The following is a 25,207-nucleotide window of genomic DNA, read 5'->3' as shown; positions in this document are numbered from 1 at the left end:
AGCTAACCTTACTTATCTATCACAACCATCGTTGTTTAGGCATGTAATGAGTTATTAGCATGCAACTTTTTGACCACTACATCAATGGATGTCTTGTAGCTTAAAATTTACCTCTGCAAAGCAAGGCATTCCAATTTGTATCATGGTAAGTTGCACAAAAAATATCCAGAATTGATTGCTATGTTTTCAATCAGTGAGAAAAAAATATCCAAAGCTAGGGTTTAGTCTGTTTTGGTCATGTCTTAAGAATGTTTTCAAGAGGGGTATTTATAGCCTTTCTTAGACTTGTATTTCCGTTACTTAAGAACAAAGTTATAACTTGGGCCCTACGTCACTTTTGAGTGATCTAGGTGCTTCTAGAAGCCTGTTGAGACGGCGCCTTTAAGGGGACGCGCCTAGGGCTCTAGTAGCCCTTCTGGAGGGCTTTTGCGTTCTTAAACGTGTATTGACAGTCCATATATATTAAAAATGAACCAATTGTATATCAATTCCTAAACTTCATTTTGTTTTACTAACATTAGAAACAAATTACTCCATGCTAAAAAGGAGGAATAAATCACCCTGTGGTTTTTGTGATGGAATACACTCTTTTTCATATCGATGTAGTTACTCACCCATTTTGGATCTTTCATCTCTCCCATTTTTTATTTCATTGACGGTGCACCACTGTATGCTTATGAGTTTTGAAAAGGTTTTCAAAATTCAAATAACTGCTGCCATTTACAACGTTAACTGCCTCTATTATGGGGTACTTTTCTAAGGAAGTGAAAGCATATCACAATACTATTTTTTTATATAATTATTGTCATAAAGGGTTCCAAGTTCTACATAGAACATTAAACAGTAATATTTAAATATTGTTTGATTCAATTGTCAACAACTCATTTCAACACAGTTGGCTATGACATTGATCCTATCAGTGCGTCTAGCAAAATTGGACCATCAGAAAGCAAACATACATGAACTCAGTGTCTCAACAACAATAATTGAATCACATGAGAATGCAAATTGGACACAAATTCATGAATGATTACAACAAAATGATTGATCTAAAAAACAACTAAAAACAATTAATCAGAATCAAAACTAAATTGAATAAATAAGTATAAATTTCAACATGAAAAAATAACTAAAAAGAAAACCTTAATTTTTACGGTGGTTGATGTGAAAAGAGACAAACAAAGAATATTATATAGATAGTTAGAGAAAGGAGAGGAAGAGATGATTAAGAGAAAGAAGAATTACGATAAGGGACATCATTGTCACAAACCTCTCTAGCGTCGACGCTCCTTCTTACATTGATCAAATTGTGTGCCTCTCTTTTCCGCCGCAACGACGATATTGTCGTGTGCCACAATATTTGATTGAGAGCACACATCAGTTGTGCCTTCGTTTCACCTCTAAGTGGTGGTTATTATCAGTGGAAATTACCAAATTCTATGTAGTTACTAAATAAATTATGGAAGAAAATGTACCCAAAAAAAAAAAAAAAAATTTTTTTTGGAAGAAAATGAAGAATAATCACTACATGCATGTAAGAAGAATAATTACCAATCAATTCACATGTCAGCAACTATACCTTATAGAATGATGAGTGCCACAGAGCCGTCGGAAGCAAATTAATGAATATTGTTGGTGGAAATGGTGAAAAGACTAAAAGATGAAGAAATGGAATGGATAGACAGGGACGCCACACTTTCTAATCCAAGAAAGTGATAAGTCTATGGATGCGAGGATCGCCACAAGAAATATGATTTCTTGATAAGATCAAGGTTGGTTCAATCCAGAACCACAAGAGACAAAGCTCTCAATACACATATGTGTAAAATTCTATAATATTCAACTTTTTTCTATTTCATAGAGAAACTTACAATTTATAGAGCACTTGTTGCAAGTATCTCAATGGACACTAATAAATTAAAATACACCTAATATTATTCTAAAGAAAAGAAATAAATGACATACTAGCCTTACAATTATTCTAAAAATAAATCACTAAAATTATTCTTTGAGAATTAACGTGACTTATTTGTTATCTTCATTTTCAATTGATAAAAACTGCTCCAAACAAATTCCAAAACCGTTGCAAGCTGCCACCTTTAAGTGTAGTAATTACTATCAAACTGCCACATTTAATTCTAAAACCGTTATGAACCAGCCTCATTTATCTTCATTGGAATTGACCTGAATGGTTGTGACATTTAAAAATCACGTTTTGTTTGGTCTTTGGTGAGCTAGTACCAGGAATCAAAATAATTCTCTACTTTGGAAACAATAAAAACCAACGAAATTGTCCCTTGAGCAGCTTGTGACTTAGTACTCCAATTCATGTATCAAATTATGCAATGATGAATCATAGAGATTTAAGCCATAAATCTTCAATTAGTTAATACCAAAGCAGTGAGAATAATATAGCTCATAGAAGAAATTATTCAATTAGAAAATATGATGCTGACTTGGGATTAAATGAATAAAATATTCATTTTTCATGCATTTTTTTTATAGGTTTCCTTCCACATGCTTAGTGAACTTTTGATCTCATCATAGAAGGAACACAAAAATAAGAAACAAAGGAATTAGTGAAATAAGTGTGCAGAAGTGATGAGTCATTTATTATCCTTTTTTATATGTTATTTAGTTTAGTTTTAATTAGATTTAAGTTTATTTTATATTAGTATTATTTCTTTTTTGAGATAGTTTACTACAAATTGCATTTTATTATATTTCAGGAACGAATATTGGATGGGTTGAGTCTTGGAGCAAAAGAAAGGGACTTGGAGCTGATTCAGTACGAAAATACGAAGATTCGGAGACAAAAATATGTCTCCCCCAAAGTCAGAAGCTTGGCACGGCCCGTGCTAGCATTGGCACGACCGTGCCACCCTCCAGAGTTACTTTTGTTGCTTTTGCTTAGATTTTAAGCTACTCTGTTTTAGTTTACTTGTGGAACATTCTAGTGATTGCTTAGATTTTAAGTCGAATGTAAACTATAAATAGAGTAGCTAGCCATCACAAATATTCATCTTTTGTTCTCGGAAATAATAAGTGACAATTGTTCTTTGAATAAAAGTTCACCTTTATTTTATGTTCTTCTTCTTCTTCTTCTCTTCTATGTCTACAATGAACGTTAGTGAGTAGACTTCTTCTTGTCTTGGGATTGTTGGATAAGTCTAAACGACATAATCCTAATCAAACCAAGCTTTAAACCTTAATCTTATGTAACCCTAATCTCTAATCTAAATTCACCGCTTTAACATGAATTAACCATTATCAAACTATGGAAACGAAAGTGGAGGGTTTGATAATTGTTAATCCATCATCTCAAATATCAATTCATAAAACGAAAGTGGAGCTTTGATATTCAAACAAGTGAATTTAGACAAAGATTGTAAAGGTAGCGAAATAGTCTTTACAATCTTTGAGACATATAGTTTGGAACTTCAAGGATTCTAAATTGTGATCAAGTCAGCAAAATAGACTTGGTTGCCACTTAGGACCAAAATCTAATAGTAATCAAGTCAGCGAAATAGGCTTGGTTTCTAGAGGAACAAAAGAGAAACTGTATTTAGAAGTTTGGTCTAACATAAGGTTATATTATGTTATAAGTTTAATAGTTTGGTTTGTGAAGGACTTGTCAATTAGATGAACCAATAATCTCAAGGCACCTCTTTTATTTTATTATTGTTATTTTCTTTTAATTATTCAAAAATACAACTTACAATCTTTTAAACTTTAATTCTAATCATTGTTAAAAGATAATTGAATTCATAACTCTCTGTCGGAACGATATTTTTATTACTACTTCGGTAAGACCGTGCACTTGCGGTTTTATCCCATCAAAAAGTCGAAGAGCAAATCCATACAGGCTGCCGCTCCATTCCGTCGCTGACTTTGCTTGTGGCAAGGAAAATGTCATCACCTTCCCATTTCTCATATCTTTTCCGTCTCTAACTTCTGTCCCCCATTAAAAACCATTTCATCTCTTAAAAAAAATCAGTTCAATTTTCGTTTTCGATTTTTTTTTTTTTTTTGGAAAATGATTATGTGGAGTAGTTTTAAATAGATGAAGAGCATGACCCATTAGCATATAATCGCAGAATATTGTGGTGGTAGGATGGAATGTTGGAATTGGGATGGACAATAGTTTGCAATTTGTCCTCTAAAAAAAGTTGGTTGCGATTTGTCTCTGACTTAATTATGATAAATACTGCGGCCAGTTTAAGTTACTTTGATCCCAATTGAAGATATTTGAGGCAAAACTAAATTTAACGTCAAAATAAAAACTGAATTCAGAAAAAAGAAAATTAAAACAAAAATAGTGAAGAGTATTTTATGCAGTAAAAATAGGCTACACCAAATCCATGTTTTGCCTTTAATAATAGGTATAGATGCACTCTGCAGATTGGATTTGGTTTTTCAGTGAAACCAGAAAAATAACAAATTTCTCACTCAATTTATATTTTTCACTGTTTCTTGCTTGCTATGTGAGATTTCAATTCCACATGGTGATCCATAGAAATCGGGAGGTTTTGTGATTAGTGTGGTGAAAGTCGATGAAGAAGATTGAAGATGAATGTTGTATTTTTATTTTTTTTTTGGGTTTTTTAGTAAAATAATTTTTTTTTTGAAGAAACAAAAATGAGATATATTAACACGGACACCGTAATTGTTACCGCACAAGGTGTGCCAAACAATCACGAAAATGTCAAGGTCCAAACAAAATTACAACCAAATTAGTCAATACCTGGACATAAAAGCGGGCTTGACCACCAGTGATGAGTACCAAAACTAAATACAGCATTGCTAGCCTTTAACCACCACAAAGAAGTTGATTTCACTTTATCTAGCATTTGTGGCAAATTAGTTTGTCTATTTCTAAAAATCCTATCATTCCTTTCATTCCACAACACCGAAATTATTTTTTAGTAAAATAAATTATTTAACAATAAAATTATTATTAATAATCTTATGAGGTTAGCCAAATCATTTTTTTTTAATATAAAAATGATTAACTTGTATAGGCTTTAAAAGATAGAGGATCTAAATGTTAGAAAGAAAAAAAATTCAGGTGATACAAATAAATAGGATAAAAAATCTTTAATGTATTTTTGAAAAAATTAATATTGAAATGATATAAAATAACATTATTTATGTATAATGTATTTGGAAGGAGGTAAATATAATGTATTTGAAGAGCATTATGACAAATTTAATGATAAGGGTTAATGGTGCTTTACCCTTTGTAATATAGGTCATTTTTGGTATTCCCCCTGTAATTTTTTTTTTTTATTTACCCCCCTGTAAAATATTTTTTTTTCTGGAATACCCCTAATAGGTCATAAAAAAACGACTTTATTATTTTTTGGAGAATTTTTTCGTTTTTTTATGACCTATTAGGAGGGTATTCCAAAAAATCGACTATATTTTACAGGGGGAAAACAAAAAATGACATATATTACAGGGGGGGTAAAACACCATTAACCCTAATGATAAATTGAAAATAGGTAACTCTCTCTTTGAAAATTCTCTTGTACCAAACACCGCCTAAATGAGGTCTAACAAGTGGACGATGGAATTAAATCCTTCAGATAAGTCGATTTTAGGGTTGGATACCGATATTTATAAAAATAAGTTTAAAGGTCATTGATGAAATAACCAATTAGTTACATTTCACTTGCATCAAATATCAGTACAAATCAAAACTAGCTACATTGATGAAATGATAATATGTCAACGATGATTCTTAAAATCAACAATTGAAGACCACAGTGCTTCTGAGTAGGAACAACAATTAATGATAAGACCCAAGTGTGTTGATCTTATAAATAATTTACATCTTTCTATGATTATATTTCATCCTGAATCTATCTATATAATGCACATCTGCACAATATGCATGTTTAGAACTACTCTATCATAAGTTCAATCTACAATATGCATATATACGATTGTTATCTATATATCCCATTAAGTTCATTCACAATGCATCAACTATACATTGAAACTCATTCCTCGAAGATATCTCGATAGCCTGATAACGATGGCGCAAAATATTTCTATCTTCCTCCTTCCAATTACGCACTGCATCAAGAGTTTCAATATGTCAGAAATCATCATACATTTGGGAGAAAAACATGATCTATGAAGCACCGAGTGACACATGGATATTAATTAGACACGATACTAACACAAACATTAGACACTGATAATAATTTGAGAAAATAGAAGTCAAGTGATTCAATGTAACTACATACGTCGTTCCGGTGTAAGTGTGAGACATCGGGATAAGCCTTAAAAGAAAAGTGTCGGTGCTACATAAAGACAAAGATGAAATAAGCAAGGGATTCAGTATATTACTATAGTATGTTTTTTTTGCAATTAACTCCAATTCAGGAACGTGAGCTATCTTTTGCCAATCTTCCCCAGTTCCTTTCTTGCATCGTTTCTCCAACTTAGAACATCCAACAATAAGCAATGTATGCAAGTTTATGAGATTTTGAAAGCTATTTGGTAGCGACTTTGCATTTGTACACGAAATGATTTCTACTCTTTGAAGAGAAGTCATGGCTCCCAATGATTCCGGCAAGTGATTAAAGTATGATAGAGTCAAATTTTGTAGGGAGGGGATAACTTCTAAGCCCTGTAACATCCGGCTGTTTCCACTGTAGCACGAAATTACCACTTGACGAAGGGAAGTTAGTTTGTTCATATTACTTGGTAAAATAAGTTGTGGACAACTTTGGATTACAAGTCTCTCAAGACTAGCCAAGTCTCCCATACCTTCTGACAAGGATATTAATTTATGACAACTATCAATGGTCAAAACTCGAAGAGAAATCATACCTTGTAATGCATGCATCGAAAAAGACTCAAGTTCATCACACCTTGAAATGTGAAGCTCCTCAAGGACACTAAGAGAGTGAAGATCATCAGGTAATACCTTGAGTTTATTGAAGTTGAAAATGATAAGTAATTTAAGATTATGCATACTACACACAATTCTCTCTGGGAATAAATTTACAACTTGATATCGAAGCACGGACCAATATTTTAATTCACCAACATCAAGGAGTTCAATAGATGGAAGGGATGGCAATGCCAACTTGGGAACATTTGAAATGTTTAAGTAGGAAAGTTGTGGTAGCATCTCTACGCCTTCAGCTTTCAACATCCTCTCTAAGTTTGGTAAATCATGCAGAGTTAAATTCTTCAATGAAATGAAAGCCCTCTTGGATGTAGATTCATATATGTCATCATCAATGTACTTTAAATCTCTCATTCCATATACATAAAGAGTGGTTAAACAAGGTAATTTACCAACTGGAGGCAGCCACTGACAGTTGTTACAGTTGTAGAATGTAATATTGACCAAGCCTTCCAAAATAGATGCATTTCTCATCCAATGTGGAAAATGTATTCCCACATAACCCTCAATCCCAAAACCCTTGAGACCAGTGTGAGGCTCAAGGGCTTCAAGTACTTGCTCAACATCAGTATCAATACCCTGCGAATTAGCGTGACTACCCCATGACAAGTACAAGCGATTTAACTCCTTTTTACCAATCAAATTAGCTTCTTTAGCATCCCATTCACTAGATACATTCTCAAGGCCTTTGATGTGTAGCCTGCCTCCTAGTTGTAAGTCATTTAACTCTGCTAAACCAAACCCCTCCTTCAAAACCACAATGAAAATGCTTAAAGTTTTGAGAGAAGTTAACTTACTGATTTTCGAAGGCATTGAATATAATGAATTGCAATCTTTAATCACGAGATGCCTGAGGTCTTGAAGTTGTGTCAATTTTTCGGGAAGAATACAAAGATATGGACAATTAACAAGTTTCAGTATTTGCAAATTCTGCAAACTACAAACAGACTCAGGCAAGGTATAGATATAACTGCTACAAATTTCCAAGTACCTCAGATGTGTTAAACTCTTTAGTGTCGAAAGTTGCGAAGAACATGTACGCAATGCTCTAAGAGAAGGTATTGATGGCAACATAGCTGAATTAGGAAGGGACATATCAAACTCAAGAAAAGTTCGCAAAGATTCAACTTTCTTAAAAGGGATGGTGTTGTAGTTGAATGGTTTATTCAAATTAATAAAGGAACAACTTATATGGTGAACTCTACCAGACAACTTAGTCAAGCTTTTATCATCGAAAGCCATACATTCTTCTCCTGTAATGGACTGAGCTAAATCATGAATTAAATCATGCATTTTGAATGTAACCTCACCCTTTTTATCAGTTTTTACTTCTTGAAAAAATGATCTCGCATATAATTCATTCCACACTTCTTGACCAACATGCTCCACCTCTAAATTTCCAACGGAAGAGATGAATCCATTAGCCAACCAAAGATGGATCAGTGCTTCCTTCACCATTTCAAAATCCTTAGGAAAAACCGCACAAAAAGTAAAACACGGCCTCAGTGATAATTTCAAATTAAAGTAGCTGAGTCTCAAAACAGACATGATAGGATTGTCCTCGGATAAGCTCCAAAACTTACTGTCCTTTACAGAAAGCCATTGATGTTCCTCACTTTTAAAGCGCAAAAGACTTCCTAGTACTTTGGCGGCAAGAGGCGAACCCACACATTTTCTCACTAACTCCTTGCCTATTGCCACAAGCTCTGCACGCTCTTCTCTATTTGTTTCAAAAGCTTTTTGTTTAAACAAATACCAGATGGCATCATCAGATAAGCCTAACAAATGATGAGCAGGATAAGTTCCCATGATTGATGCAACAATGTCAAGTCTGGTTGTGACCAAAACTGATGCACCTTTCGTGCCATTTCCACGTTGCAGAAAATACTTGAACTGATTCCATTTCTCTTGGTCTTCATTCCACACATCATCAAGAACAAGTAGATATCTTTTATTTTGCAAAATATTTTTAACCTTCTTTTGCATTGATTCTAAAGACGAGAGATCTGGATTTTTTCCATCGGTGGATTCTATGATGGACTGCAAAACTTTCATCATATTAAAATCCTCAGAAACACACACCCATATTTTCAAGTTAAAGTGTGTATCTACCCTTTCATCATTGAACACCACTTGAGCAAGTGTTGTTTTTCCTTGCCCACCAACACCAACAATGGAATAGACAGAGAGTTCTTCACTATCCACAACATGACTTAGAAGAAACTCAACAACTTGCTCTCTGTCACGGTCTCTTCCATATACTTTCGGTTCAGTGACGACTGAAGTAGTTTGGCGCCATTCATCATCTCCTCGTTGGCGATCCTCCATGACTACCGCTTGCAATCCAAACTTGATCCTTTCTTCAGCAATAACATCAATCTTTTTAGCAACCTCCTTCATCCTCTTTCCAATATGCCAACGAGCCAAAATCTTCTTAGGATGAAAACGGGTGATCCACTTGTTGTCTCCATGTGCTTTTGATGTTATTGTACAATCATCCAATATATCATCAAGAACATAGGCAACATCAGTTAGCTTCTGCAGCCAATCTTTCACAACACGGCTTGTTATTTGCTTCTCTTCGGCATCTTGAAGGACAGCACGAATTGCGGTGAGATTTCCACATAACTTTTGTGTCAATTCTCCAACACCCAAAAAGGTCGAAAGCTCCTCTCGAACAAAAGATCCGAGGATTTGAATCACAGTTCCAAGTAAAACATCAGTCATTTTGCAGGTAAGTGAACAGAAATGAATCAAAGTTTGGACAGTGAGGATATGAATCAAAGTTTGCTTTAGGAAGATGAAGATGCTAAATTATTTGTTTTCAATTATTATCTCTATTAAAGATTCTCGTGTTACTTTTCAAACTTGGCTCCTCTAAACAAATAATAATTATTGCACATGACAGTGAGGATTAAAATATCCCTAAAAAAAAGTGAGGATTAAAATAAGTTGTGAAGTGGCTGAGGAAAACAAGAACAATAGTATAATATTACAAGTTGTGAGGAAAAAACAAAGTTGGGAATCTTTTCATCATGTCTGTTCATTTTCTGGATAGTAAATTTGTTCACTTTCAAAGTTATGACTATGACTTCATTATTGATAATTGATAATTAGTGCTGTAATCAGTGGCGGAGCGAGCCACGTGAATCCCCTCTAATTTTCTAATTCCCACCAATATTGCACATGCTCTTTTCACAAAAGCTTGCCTTGCTTTTCACCTTACCACGCACACCGAAATTTCTCTCACTTTTATTCAATTATATTTGCAAAACACACTCCCAAATGACAGATAGTTAGTTTGTGTACACTATTGTGTACACTTGTTTCTCTTATAGGTTGTTTTAATTAGATTTATGCTAGAAAAAAATATATTAATTCCTTTAGGAAATTAAAAGATAGTTTATATTTTGGGATTTTTTTTCCTAATATGTGAATATAATTAAGAATGAGGGTATGATTTTTTTTTTAAGAATCAAGACTAGCCTACCTAAATTGCATCAGAGAGAAGAATAGAACATGAGACATTGATAATGCATCAGAGAGAATTGAACAAGAGACTTTTATGATTGTTAGATAATAAACTATTGGGCTTCAGTTATTGAGCCAATATATTAGTAAGTTAAAGTGCATTAAGTTTTATTGTATATTCTCTTATAACCTTTTGTAATGTTAAACTATTGATATTTTATGAAACTCTAGCCGTATTTGTTGTTTTTATTCTCTTTCTCTATTTTGTATCTATATTGTTAACATTGTATGAAGAGCTTTGTTCGATCCGCCTTGAACTATTGATCCGCCTTTGAACTCCTGCCCTAGGGTCCTTGCAACGTCACTGGATGTAATATTTTCCCAAATCTTAAATATACGAAAAAAGTTGATAAAAGAATTGATGTATTTAGTGTAAGATTGGAATCAAATATATCAACTTTGTAGTTTGACCAATTTTTGTTTCTATTTGAGACGAAGGTGTATAGAGTATACTCCTATCAATGTTTCTTGACTACGGTTTATCATAGATGAGAAATGATATATCTACATCCACTTTTTGACAACTTTTTAACAACTTTCTCTCTCATACTCACATTATATTCTTAATCTCTCTATTCCTTTTTCTCTCTCTATTGTTTTGAACCAATAGAAAGAGAGTAAATAAAAGTTGTCATTAAAATTGTTAGATATGGTTGTACAAATATCACAACTCATTATAAATTTAACAATAATTACTAACATCTTGTCAAAAGATAATTAATAATTAGCATTTGTCTTGAACATAAAAAAATAAAAATAAAAAGGATTGTTTGATTAAGAAAAAAGACTAAGAAATTTCCAAGTCACCTTATTTTGTTTTTTATGAAAGACTCTCAAAGTCTTTAGCGTTATCTTCACTCTCTTTCCTTTTTCTCCTTATGGTTTGTAAGTTTAATACATTTATTTAGAAAGATACTTTAATAAAGTTTGTAAATCTGCTTTTTTGAAATTGTCATTGTCTTCATGGTGGATCCCGACCTTACACGCAAATCATGTTTACTTGACAGCATTCCAAAGTCTTTGCTGTATTTGTAGTGCTGCTTCTTTTGTTTTCTATGTGAATAATTTTTGGAAGGGAAGTATATATATATAAAAATTACATATAAGTGAAAACACAAATCGACAACAAAATGCGCCGTTAAACACGTTTAGATGATAATAATACTGGAATTACTTTTTTTTTAGAGAACAATTTTTGAGAGAATCAATGTAAGACTAGTAATTTAACATTATCTTTCTCTTATCAATTTTTTTTTTTTTTACACTTTCTCTTATCACTTGAAAAGATGATAATAATATTGTACTTACTTGAAAAAATGAGATAATTATAAGGCTAAAGTGCACTTTTCGTCCCCCTATGTTTTAAAATGTTGCGATTTTGGCCCCCTATTTAAAAAAATGGCAATTTTGGCCCCCTTCATCCCAAAATTGTTGAGAAGACGCCACGTGTCCTAAAAAAGGGGCCATAATCGCAACTTTTTGTAAAGATGAGGGGTCAAAAAGCATATTTCCCTTATGTTAGGGGGTCAAAAGAGCATATTTCCCTAAACATAGGGGGTCACTTTTGCCATTTTTTTAATAGAGGGCCAAAATCGCAACATTTTAAAACTTAGAGGGCGAAAAGTGAAGTTTAGCCTAATTATAATAAAAATACCGCTCTACTTTTCATTTCCACCCGTTGAATGGACATTAATGCCCCTACGTTATTTAAGTCACACAACGTAATTTAACTAACACACATTATGATGCTGCGCCACTTAAGTCACGCCGCGTTAGTTAAGTCACGCAGCGTAACTTTAGTGTTTATACAGCAAAACATAATCAAAACTCCCATATATATTTTCAAACTTCTCAAATACGATTTTTTCCCCTCCAAGTGCGAATTTCACCAAACTCAAGCAAATCATCATCAAATCACGCAATTGAACAAGTGTTGCTTATTCTACATCATTGCTTAATTTTTGTTCAAATTTTGTGATTTTTTTTAAAGAAATTAGATATTTTAAGTTTTTAGAAATTTGGCTTGCATGTTAGTTTTGATGATTGTTAAAGATGAATTAAGTTAGGAATTGCATTTTAGATGTTGTTTAGAGTGAAATGTGCTAGTTTATGGTTTAGAAATTGTTAGATTTCTTAGTTGTTTGAAAATTGCACTCTATGTGTTTGGTAAAATGTCTCAATGATATATATTTTTTTGGATTGTTAATGATGAAATTATTTAGAAATATGTTTGGTAAAATATCTTTCTCCTTCCAATCACGCCCTGCACCAAGCGTTCCAATATGTCAGAAATCATCATACATTTGGGAGAAAAACAAGATCTATGAAGCATTGAGTGACACAAAGATATCAGACATTATACAGACATAGACACATAGATCCTCATAATAATTTGAGAAAATAGAAGTCAAGTGATTCAATGTTATAAGTTTAATAGTTTGGTTTGTGAAGGACTTGTCAATTAGATGAACCAATAATCCCAAGGCACCTCTTTTATTTTATTATTGTTATTTTCTTTTAATTATTCAAAAATACAACTTACAATCTTTTAAACTTTAATTCTAATCATTGTTAAAAGATAATTGAATTCATAACTCTCTGTCAGAACGATATTTTTATTACTACTTCGGTAAGACCGTGCACTTGCGGTTTTATCCCATCAAAAAGTCGAAGAGCAAATCCATACGGGCTGCCGCTCCATTCCGTCGCTGACTTTGCTTGTGGCAAGGAAAATGTCATCACCTTCCCATTTCTCATTTCTTTTCCGTCTCTAACTTCTGTCCCCCATTAAAAACCATTTCATCTCTTAAAAAAAATCAGTTCAATTTTCGTTTTTGAATTTTTTTTTTTGGAAAATGATTATGTGGAGTAGTTTTAAATAGATGAAGAGCAAGACCCATTAGCATATAATCACAGAATATTGTGGTGGTAGGATGGAATGTTGGAATTGGGATGGAAAATAGTTTGCAATTTGTCGTCTAAAAAAAGTTGGTTGCGATTTGTCTCTGACTTAATTATGATAAATACTGCGGCCAGTTTAAGTTACTTTGATCCCAATTGAAGATATTTGAGGCAAAACTAAATTTAACGTCAAAATAAAAACTGAATTCAGAAAAAAGAAAATTAAAACAAAAATTGTGAAGGGTATTTTATGCAGTAAAAATAGGCTACACCAAATCCATGTTTTGTCTTTAATAATAGGTATAGATGCACTCTGCAGATTGGATTTGGTTTTTCAGTGAAACCAGAAAAATAACAAATTTCTCACTCAATTTATATTTTTCACTATTTCTTGCTTGCTATGTGAGATTTCAATTCCACATGGTGATCCATAGAAATCGGGAGGTTTTGTGATTAGTGTGGTGAAAGTCGATGAAGAAGATTGAAGATGAATGTTGTATTTTTTATTTTTTTTTTGGGTTTTTTAGTAAAATAATTTTTTTTTTGAAGAAACAAAAATGAGATATATTAACACGGACACCGTAATTGTTACCGCACAAGGTGTGCCAAACAATCACGAAAATGTCAAGGTCCAAACAAAATTACAACCAAATTAGTCAATACCTGGACATAAAAGCGGGCTTGACCACCAGTGATGAGTACCAAAACTAAATACAGCATTGCTAGCCTTTAACCACCACAAAGAAGTTGATTTCACTTTATCTAGCATTTGTGGCAAATTAGTTTATCTATTTCTAAAAATCTTATCATTCCTTTCATTCCACAACACCGAAATTATTTTTTAGTAAAATAAATTATTTAACAATAAAATTATTATTAATAATCTTATGAGGTTAGCCAAATCATTTTTTTTTAATATAAAAATGATTAACTTGTATAGGCTTTAAAAGATAGAGGATCTAAATGTTAGAAAGAAAAAAAATTCAGGTGATACAAATAAATAGGATAAAAAATCTTTAATGTATTTTTGAAAAAATTAATATTGAAATGATATAAAATAACATTATTTATGTATAATGTATTTGGAAGGAGGTAAATATAATGTATTTGAAGAGCATTATGACAAATTTAATGATAAGGGTTAATGGTGCTTTACCCCTTGTAATATAGGTCATTTTTGGTATTCCCCCTGTAATTTTTTTTTTTTATTTACCCCCCTGTAAAATATTTTTTTTTCTCGAATACCCCTAATAGGTCATAAAAAAACGACTTTATTATTTTTTGGAGAATTTTTTCGTTTTTTTATGACCTATTAGGAGGGTATTCCAAAAAATCGACTATATTTTAAAGGGGGAAAACAAAAAATGACATATATTACAGGGGGGGTAAAACACCATTAACCCTAATGATAAATTGAAAATACAAAAACAAAATATAGTATTTTAACGTTATTAATAATATAAACTTTAATAATATAGTATTTTAATTGTTTATAAATGTAAAATAAAAACTTTAAATCTGGACAGTAGGATCTTCATTGAACAGACCAAATGTAACTGAGCACTGTAGTCCTAATCTTCTGACTGCATTCAACCCTGTTCTATAAGAAGTGGTGTACATGAACAATCCACCAGGCTTTGAAAAGATTACAACCGATGAAAGTTTTATTTGATAACTTGTCTGCATTAAGTACCATAAACAATTATGTTCACTATAATAGAAAAAATATGTAGAGCTAGATTGTCATTTAATCAAGGTGGTGAACTCAAGAATTTCTTAATCTACACACCTAACATGTCCTAGTAGTACCTTCATTTTCCTTCTTTTTTCATCTCATATATTCCTCCAGTTTTTTCCTGTTGCATTGAATGTAGTCAATGTATTATGGATAGTTCCTACTATTCAACACTTGGACCCTCATACCTGATTATAATTTACAATCTTAAACTCAAAGAATGACGAATAATGTTTTTTGAACAACAATGACGAATAATGTTAAATGATGATTAAGTCATTTGGGTTGGTCTAATGATGTTGGCTTGAAATTTTGGAGAGTGCTCTCATGAAATGAGGATAATTTTTGTGAACTAAGTCTGGCTATGAATTTTGTACCCTTTCTCTGCTATTTCTCTCTTAGGTAACTCTCTCTTTGAAAATTCTCTTGTACCAAACACCGCCTAAATGAGGTCTAACAAGTGGACGATGGAATTAAATCCTTCAGATAAGTCGATTTTAGGGTTGGATACCGATATTTAAAAAAATAAGTTTAAAGGTCATTGATGAAATAACCAATTAGTTACATTTCACTTGCATCAAATATCAGTACAAATCAAAACTAGCTACATTGATGAAATGATAATATGTCAACGATGATTCTTAAAATCAACAATTGAAGACCACAGTGCTTCTGAGTAGGAACAACAATTAATGATAAGACCCAAGTGTGTTGATCTTATAAATAATTTACATCTTTCTATGATTATATTTCATCCTGAATCTATCTATATAATGCACATCTGCACAATATGCATGTTTAGAACTACTCTATCATAAGTTCAATCTACAATATGCATATATACGATTGTTATCTATATATCCCATTAAGTTCATTCACAATGCATCAACTATACATTGAAACTCATTCCTCGAAGATATCTCGATAGCCTGATAACGATGGCGCAAAATATTTCTATCTTCCTCCTTCCAATTACGCACTGCATCAAGAGTTTCAATATGTCAGAAATCATCATACATTTGGGAGAAAAACATGATCTATGAAGCACCGAGTGACACATGGATATTAATTAGACACGATACTAACACAAACATTAGACACTGATAATAATTTGAGAAAATAGAAGTCAAGTGATTCAATGTAACTACATACGTCGTTCCGGTGTAAGTGTGAGACATCGGGATAAGCCTTAAAAGAAAAGTGTCGGTGCTACATAAAGACAGATGAAATAAGCAAGGGATTCAGTATATTACTCTAGTATGTTTTTTTTGCAATTAACTCCAATTCAGGAACGTGAGCTATCTTTTGCCAATCTTCCCCAGTTCCTTTCTTGCATCGTTTCTCCAACTTAGAACATCCAACAATAAGCAATGTATGCAAGTTTATGAGATTTTGAAAGCTATTTGGTAGCGACTTTGCATTTGTACACGAAATGATTTCTACTCTTTGAAGAGAAGTCATGGCTCCCAATGATTCCGGCAAGTGATCACAGTATGATAGAGTCAAATTTTGTAGGGAGGGGATAACTTCTAAGCCCTGTAATATCCGGTTGTTTCTACCGGAGTGGGAAATATTCACTTGACGAAGGGAAGTCAGCTTGTTCATTTTACTTGGTAAAACAAGTTGTGAACAACCATGGATTACAAGTCTCTCAAGACTAGCCAAGTCTCCCATACCTTCTGACAAGGATATTAATTTACCACATAAATCAATGGTTAAAACTCGAAGAGAAATCATACCTTGCAACGCATGCATCGAAAAAGACTCAAGTTCATCACACCTTGAAATGTGAAGCTCCTCAAGGACACTAAGACAGTGAAGATCATCAGGTAATACCTTGAGTTTATGGAAGTTGCCAATGATAAGTAATTTAAGATTATGCATACTACACACAATTCTCTCTGGGAATAAACTCACAACTTTATATTGAGGCAAGAACCGGTATTTATTTTCACCAACATCAAGGAGTTCAATAGATGGAAGGGATGGCAATGCCAACTTGGGAACATTTGAAATGTTAAAGTAGGAAAGTTGTGGTAGCATCTCTACGCCTTCCGCTTTCAACATCCTCTCTAAGTTTGGTAAACCAAGCAGAGTTAAATTCTTCAATGAAATGAAAGCCCTCTTGGATGTAGATTCATATATGTCATCATCAATGTACTTTAAATCTCTCATTCCAAATACATAAAGAGTGGTTAAACAAGGTAATTTACCAAGTGGAGGAAGCCGCTGACAGTTGTTACAGTTGTAGAATGTAATATCGACCAAGCCTTCCAAAATAGATGCATTTCTCATCCAATGTGGAAAATGTATTCCCACATAACCCTCAATCCCAAAACCCTTGAGACCAGTGTGAGGCTCAAGGGCTTCAAGTACTTGCTCAACATCAGTATCAATACCCTGCGAATTAGCGTGACTACCCCATGACAAGTACAAGCGATTTAACTCCTTTTTACCAATCAAATTAGCTTCTTTAGCATCCCATTCACTAGATACATTCTCAAGGCCTCTGATGTGTAGCTTGCCTCCTAGTTGTAAGTCATGTAACTCTGCTAAACCAAACCCCGCCTTCAAACCCACAATGAAAGTGCTTAAAGTTTTGAGACAAGTTAACTTACTGATTTTGGAAGGCATTGAATCTAATGAATAGCAATCTTTAATCACAAGATGCCTGAGATCTTGAAGTTGTGTCAATTTTTTGGGAAGACTAGAAAGTAAAGGACAGTTAACAAGTTTCAGTATTTGCAAATTCTGCAACCTACAAATAGACTCTGGCAAGGTCTTGATGAAACTTCTACAAATTTGCAAATACCTTAGATGTGTCAAACTCTTTAGTGTCGAAAGTTCCGAAGAGCTTGTACGCAATGCTCTAAGAGGAGGTATTGATGGGAATGGAGCTGACTCTCCAAGCTTCACATAAAACTCAAGAAAAGTTCGCAAAGATTCAACTTTCTTAAAAGGGATGGTGTTGTAGTTGAATGGTTTATACAAATTAATAAAGGAACAACTTATATGGTGAACTCTACCAGTCAAATTAGTCAAGCTTTTATCATCAAAAGCCATACATTCTTCTCCTGTAATGGACTGAGCTAAATCATGAATTAAATCATGCATTTTGAATGTAACCTCACCCTTTTTATCAGTTTTTACTTCTTGAAAAAATGATCTCGCATATAATTCATTCCACACTTCATGACCAACATGCTCCACCTCTAAATTTCCAACGGAAGAGATGAATCCATTAGCCAACCAAAGATGGATCAGTTCTTCCTTCACCATTTCAAAATCCTTAGGAAAAACCGCACAAAAAGTAAAACACGGCCTCAGTGATAATTTTAAATTAAAGTAGCTGAGTCTCAAAACAAACATGATAGGATTGTCCTCGGATAAGCTCCAAAACTTACTTTCCTTTACAGAAAGCCATTGATGTTCCTCACTTTTAAAGCGCAAAAAGGCTTCCTAGTACTTTGGCAGCAAGAGGCGAACCCACACATTTTCTCACTAACTCCTTGCCTATTGCCACAAGCTCTGCACGCTCTTCTCTATTTGTTTCAAAAGCTTTTTGTTTAAACAAATACCAGATGGCATCATCAGATAAGCCTAACAAATGATGAGCAGGATAAGTTCCCATGATTGATGCAACAATGTCAAGTCTGGTTGTGACCAAAACTGATGCACCTTTCGTGCCATTTCCACGTTGCAGAAAATACTTGAACTGATTCCATTTCTCTTGGTCTTCATTCCACACATCATCAAGAACAAGTAGATATCTTTTGTTTTGCAAAATATTTTTAACCTTCTTTTGCATTGATTCTAAAGACGAGAGATCTGGATTTTTTCCATCGGTGGATTCTATGATGGACTGCAAAACTTTCATCATATTAAAATCCTCAGAAACACACACCCATATTTTCAAGTTAAAGTGTGTATCTACCCTTTCCTCATTGAACACCACTTGAGCAAGTGTTGTTTTTCCTTGCCCACCAACACCAACAATGGAATAGACAGAGAGTTCTTCACTATCGACAGCATGACTTAGAAGAAACTCAACAACTTGCTCTCTGTCACGATCTCTTCCATATACTTTCGGTTCAGTGACGACAGAAAAAGTTTGGCGCCATTTATCATCTCCTCGTTGGCGATCTTCCATGACTACCGCTTGTAATCCAAACTTGATCCTTTCTTCAGCAATAACATCAATCTTTTTAGCAACCTCCTTCATCCTCTTTCCAATATCCCTACGAGCCAAAATCATCTTAGGATGGAAACGGGTGATCCACTTGTTGTCTCCATGTGCTTTTGATTTTATTGTACAATCATCCAATATATCGTCAAGAACATAAGCAACATCAGTCAGCTTCTGCAGCCAATCTTTCACAACACGGCTTGTTATTTGCTTCTCTTCAGCATCTTGGAGGACAGCACGAATTGCGGTGAGATTTCCACATAACTTTTGTGTCAATTCTCCAACACCCAAAAAGGTCGAAAGCTCCTCTCGAACAAAAGATCCGAGGATTTGAATCACAGTTCCAAGTAAAACATCAGTCATTTTGCAGGTAAGTGAACAGAAATGAATCAAAGTTTGGACAGTGAGGATATGAATCAAAGTTTGCTTTAGGAAGATGAATATGCTAAATTATTTGTTTTCAATTATTATCTATGAAAGGTTCTCGTGTTACTTTTCAAACTTCAAACTTGGCAACTCTAAAAAAAACAATAATTATTGTACATGACAGTGAGGATTAGAACAAGTTGTGTAGTGGCTGAGGAAAACAACAATATTAACAATTAATATTAGTACTATAGTGTTACAAGTTGTGAGGAAAAAACAAAGTTGGGAATCTTTTCATCATGTCCGTTCATTTGCTCTGTGAGTAGTAAAATAATTAACTTTCAAGTGTATGATTTCATTATTGGTATTTAATAATCAGTGTAGTAATAGTCTCTCAGATGCTATGAAGTACATACATTATTCAGATTAGGCGTGTGTCACGTGTCCAACACCAACACATAATTACACTGAACTATGAACTTTTTAAAGGTTAATATGTCTTTATCCCATGTAATTTGGACGATTTCCAGCTTATCCCTTGTAAAAAAAAAAAAGTTTAGATTTCAACCATGTAAAATAAGATTCTTTGATTTTAACCACGTCAGTGTCCATTACACACGTGTCAGGTTTTAAAAAAAATAAAAATAAAATAATTACACAGTGGCATGCCACGTAAGTGTAACGCCCTATTTAATTATTTAATTATATTATTGGGTTTAGAGGCTAATTATATGATTTAATTGTTTATGTGTTAAGTTGTTATGTTGTTATGTTGATAAGTGGCTTTATTTATTATTTAGTAGAAATTGATTAAGAATAGAATAATTAGACTTGAGGGGCTGAATTAGAATTTAGAGGAGTTTAGTGAAATTAAGTAGAATAAAGAAAATTGATTAAGGAAATAAAAATAGGGAAAACTAAGAGTCAGATAGTTTTCACGTGAAACAAGTTTTTGGGAGAAAATGGAGAAACCAAGAGAAGAGAAGAGAAAGTGGTAGAACCTTGCAATCAATCAATATATGGTAAGGGTGGGACTAACTTTCTCTAATTCTAAGTTGTATGATTCTGAAACTGGATTTAACAGGTGGTAGGTTGTAGTTTTGGAAATTTAGGAATTAGGTTTAGAAGTTGTAATTGGTTGTTTTAATTGTAGAATTGATTTTTGAAATTAAGATGTTAATGAAGTTAGGGTTGTGAAAAGAAGTTAGAGTTTTGAAAAGAAGTTAGGATTTTGAATTGCAATTTGATTGTTGAAAGTGTATGTAATTCAATGAATTAACATAAGAATTGATGTTCAGGTTGTAGAATAACAATATGTGATGTTTCTTATCAAATTTGGGAGTCTTGTGTTTGAGTCTAGTGATTTAAGAGTGATTCTTAAGTGAAAACGCATTGTTAATCTGATTTTTGAGTTGTTGTGAAGCTCAAAATCGGCCACCGAGTTGCCAAAATCGGCCACCGATTTCTGAGCTGATTTTCCAGCTTTGGTTCGACGAAAATCGGCCACCGATTTTCTGTCAGGCAAATCTGGAAAATATTCATAATTTTCACCCTTTTTTGTTTTGAATTTGCTTTCGGTGTAAACATGAATGTTTTAGATAATTGTGTTAGCTTTCCAGTGGATTTGGTTTGACTTGAAAATTATTTTTGGTTTTTGAGTTATGATGAAAATACTCCAAGGAGGTCTTAGTGAAAGTTTATGAAAATTCCGCATAACTATTTCTAAGTCAACCCCAAACTTATGGATTGTCTCAAACTTCAAAGCTTGTGTACTGTGAGTTCAATTAAGGTGTTTAAAAGTATTTAACCTAAGTTGTGATGAATCTAACTTGGTTTGACGTGAATATCTTTGATTGATGAACTAATATATGAATGTATATGTTGATGAATATGATGTTATATGATGTTGTTCATGATTGATGAATTATTATATGGATGTATATATTGATGAATTATGATATTATGATGCAAAGTCATTGTTGTTGTTGCCGCTGATGTCGTCAATGTTGTTAAAGTTGCAAGTTGTCGTTAATGTCGTTAAAGTTGTAAGATGTTGTCGAAGTCGTCGAAGTCGTTGGTTGTTGTTGCATTTGTTGCCGAGTTCATGCATAAATATTAAAGTTGAGGGCTTGATGATCTAGAATGTATAATCATTCATATTAAAGTAGAGGGCTTGATGCTCTGGAATATATAATCATTCATATTAAAGTAGAGGGCTTGATGTTTTGGAATGAATAATCATTCATATTAAAGTAGAGGGCTTGATGCTCTGGAATGTATAATCATTCATTTCAAGTTGAGGGATTGATGCTCTGATTGGTACCACGTGCATATTGCATTGTTAAGTTGATTTTGTTGACGTTGCATTGTCAAGTTGATGTTGTTGTCGTTGCATTGTCGTTGTTGTCATCGTGTTGTCAAGTTGTCGAAATGATTGATGAATTGTAGTTGGAATTATGTGAACTATTGTTGATGATGATTTGTTGTTGTTTTATGTTGATAAATTCTCTTATCTAAATTATTGTTTATTAGCATTCCTAATGATGAATAGATGTTGTTATGTGTTGTTAAATTCTTTTATAGAATTATATTGCTTATTATTATTGAATTTGAAATCTCACCCCTTCTGTTTGAATGTTGCCTCTACGTGGGTAACGTGCAGATAACTAGGAATAGTGATGAGTCATTTATTGACTATTTTAATATGCTTTTTAGTTTAGTTTTATTTAGATTTTATTTGATTTTATATTAGTATTATTTCCTTTTTAGGATAGTTTACTTTAAATTGCATTTATTATATTTCAGGAAAGAATATTGAATGGATTGAGTCTTGGAGCAAAAGAAAGGGACTTGGAGCCGATTGGATGCAAAAATATAAAGATTGAGAGACAAAAATATGTCTCCCCCTAGTCAGAAGCTTGGCACGGCCCGTGCTAGCCTTGGCACGGCCGTGCCACCCTCCAGAGTCACTTTTGCTGCTTTTGCTTAGATTTTAAGCTACTCTATTTTTAGCCCGAATGTAATAGCTTAGATTTTAAGTCAAACAAATGCTATAAATAGAGTAGCCATCCATCACAAATATTCATCTTTTCTTGGAATGCAATATGTGACAATTGTCTTTCTAATATAAGTTCATTTTACTTTCTTGCTATTTACTTTTATGTTTTCTCTCTTCTTCTCCTTGTCTACAATGAACGTCAGTGAGTAGACTTCTCTTGTCTTGGGATTGTTGGATAAGTCTAATGACATAATCCTAATCAAACCAAGCTTTAAACCTTAATCTTATGTAACCCTAATTCCTTATCTAAATTCACCGCTTTAACATGGATCAACCATTATCAAACTGTGGAAACGAAAGTGGAGGGTTTGATAATTGTTTATCCATCATCTCAAATATCAATTCATAAAACGAAAGTGGAGCTTTGATATTCAAACAAGTGAATTTAGACAAGGATTACAAAGTCAGCGAAATAGGCTTTGCAATCTTTGAGACATATAGTTTCGATCTTCAAGGGAACTAATAACAATCAAGTCAGCGAAATAGGCTTGGTTGTTAGAGGAACCAAAATCTAATAGTAATCAAGTCAGCGAAATAGGCTTGGTTGCTAGAGGAACAAAAGAGAAACTGTCTTGAGAAATTAGGTCTAATATAAAGTTATAAGTTTTATAGTTTGGTTTGAGAAGGACTTGTCGTTAGGATGAACCAATAACCCCAAGGCTTTTATCTTTTATTTCATTATTTGCTTTTAATTAAAAACCCAAACTTTTCTACCTTATAAACCTTTAGTCTAATCATTATCTAAAGTCAATTAAATTCCTAACTCCCTGTCGGAACGATACTCTATTTTTACTACTACGATAGAACCGTGCACTTGCGGTTTTATCCCATCAAATTTTTGGCGCCGCTGCCAGGGAGTTATTGTAATTTGATTAACTTTTTAATAGTGGTTAGTCTAAAATATATATATATATATATATATATATATATATTTATAAAATATTTTATTTCCTTTTCTTATCTTTTTATTTTATTTTATTTTTTTAATTTTTTTTTATATATACATATATTTATAAAATATTTTATTTCCTTTTCTAATTATCTTTTTTATTTATTTTTATATCTCTCTCTCTCTCTCCCTTTCTTTATTATTTTTATTTTATTTTATTTTATTAATTTTTATCCATAACCATTCTGATTTCAGGCATGGCTCAAAATTATTATTATCCTTGGACTCATTCCCCTGTTTTTCCTCCTTGTTATGGAATATTTGGTCATACTGGTCAATTAGGTAGTGTTGTTAGAAGTCCTGAGCAAGTAACATATGCTCATTATAATCAAGGGTTTAGGCACAACAAAGAATTTGAACTCCAAGCTAGAAATTTGAAGGACTCTCTCAATAGGATTTCCTCAAAAGTAGATTCTCTTTGTACTCACAACAAAATGATAGAGATTCAAATCCCTCACGTAGCCTCTCCCTCCCAAACCTCCATAATCCTTTCGAGCCAACCTAAGGCTAACCCAAAAGGGTCAACCGAATGATGTTACACTTAGGGATGGTAAACAATTAGAGGTAGAGAGTGAAAAGCCACAAAGTGAGAAAGTTGTGATAGAAAGTGAAAAGCCTAACATATCACCACCTTATGAGCCAAAAATTCCTTTCCCACAAGGGTTTGATGAGTCCAAACTAGATGAGCAGTTTAGGAAACTTATTGAAATCATTCAAGACAAATTGCCATCTAGACTTAAGGATCCTATGAGTTTTTCCAAACCATCTGTCATAGGATCCGAGATTATAGAAAGAGCCATGTGTGATTTGGGGGAGAATGTCAGTTTGATGCCATTATCCCTTTTTGAAAGATTGGGTATAGGATAGAGAAACCCTTTGACCGTCAAGCTAATGACTTTAAACGAGCGCTTCGTGGGAGGTAACCCACGCATTTAATTGCTTTTGTTTTATTTGTTTCTATTTATTTTAAGTTATTTTGTAGGTAATTGTCCAAGAATGATTCAAGAAAAAGAAAATTTTTGAAGTCCCGGTCTCCAGAACCTTGGCATGGCCCGTGCTCACACTGGCACGGCCGTGCCAGACCTTGCCCTTCCAAAAACAAGCCAAACTCCAGGAACTTGGCACGGCCCGTGCCAACCTCAGCACGGCCGTGCCCGACCTCAGGTAAGGTTAAACCTCATTTTCCTTCATCTTCTTCCCTCATTCTTCAAACCAAACCCCTCTCATCCCTCCAACTTCTCTCTAAAACCTCCATAACCACAAAACCTCAAACCTCCACATCTCCATCAAACCTTCACCAATTCACAAAATTTCTTACCCAATTCAACCACAAAAACCATTCCCACCACAACCATCCATACATAATCAACTTTCATCCACCCAATCCAAAAAAAAATTCACAACCTCCATTATCCTAACCCAAAAATTCACAAATTCAATCCCAACCTCCATCAACCAACTCTTAAAACTCACTTAAACCTTCACTCCATCACTAAACCAACCCTTTCCACCAAAAACATTCACTAACCCCAACCTTCACCAAAACCACACCAAGT

The 25,207-nt window shown here is 33.4% G+C and overlaps 1 protein-coding gene and 1 pseudogene across 2 annotated transcripts; both read right to left on the bottom strand.

Moving 5' to 3' along the window:
* Nucleotides 1-5,643: 5,643 nt before the first annotated feature.
* LOC120575903 (putative disease resistance protein RGA1) lies at nucleotides 5,644-9,932 on the bottom strand. The gene is made up of 2 exons (XM_039826774.1): nucleotides 6,358-9,932; nucleotides 5,644-6,081 (listed from the first exon to the last, which is right to left on the bottom strand). Exons 1-2 carry the CDS (start codon nucleotides 9,650-9,652, stop codon nucleotides 5,978-5,980), a joined length of 3,399 nt encoding a protein of 1,132 aa, XP_039682708.1. The 5' UTR covers nucleotides 9,653-9,932; the 3' UTR covers nucleotides 5,644-5,977.
* A 5,701-nt stretch (nucleotides 9,933-15,633) lies between these two features.
* On the bottom strand, nucleotides 15,634-20,005 carry LOC25481163 (disease resistance protein RGA2-like; annotated as a pseudogene). The gene is made up of 2 exons (XR_005642110.1): nucleotides 16,346-20,005; nucleotides 15,634-16,071 (listed from the first exon to the last, which is right to left on the bottom strand). The product of XR_005642110.1 is annotated as a disease resistance protein RGA2-like (transcript).
* Between the last annotated feature and the right edge of the window lie 5,202 nt (nucleotides 20,006-25,207).

The sequence above is a fragment of the Medicago truncatula genome, chromosome 6, assembly GCF_003473485.1.
Source record: "Medicago truncatula cultivar Jemalong A17 chromosome 6, MtrunA17r5.0-ANR, whole genome shotgun sequence".
Classification (NCBI taxonomy): domain Eukaryota; kingdom Viridiplantae; phylum Streptophyta; class Magnoliopsida; order Fabales; family Fabaceae; genus Medicago; species Medicago truncatula.
This window is presented reverse-complemented; position numbering and strand designations above follow the sequence as displayed.

Excerpts from the sequence above, each read along its gene's own strand:
- LOC120575903 (XM_039826774.1), bottom strand. The coding sequence starts at position 9,652 with ATGACTGATGTTTTACTTGGAACTGTGATTCAAATCCTCGGATCTTTT. Across the intron at positions 6,082-6,357 it reads TGCAAAAAAAACATACTATA|TGCGTAATTGGAAGGAGGAA; the intron begins GTAATATACTGA and ends CTCTTGATGCAG.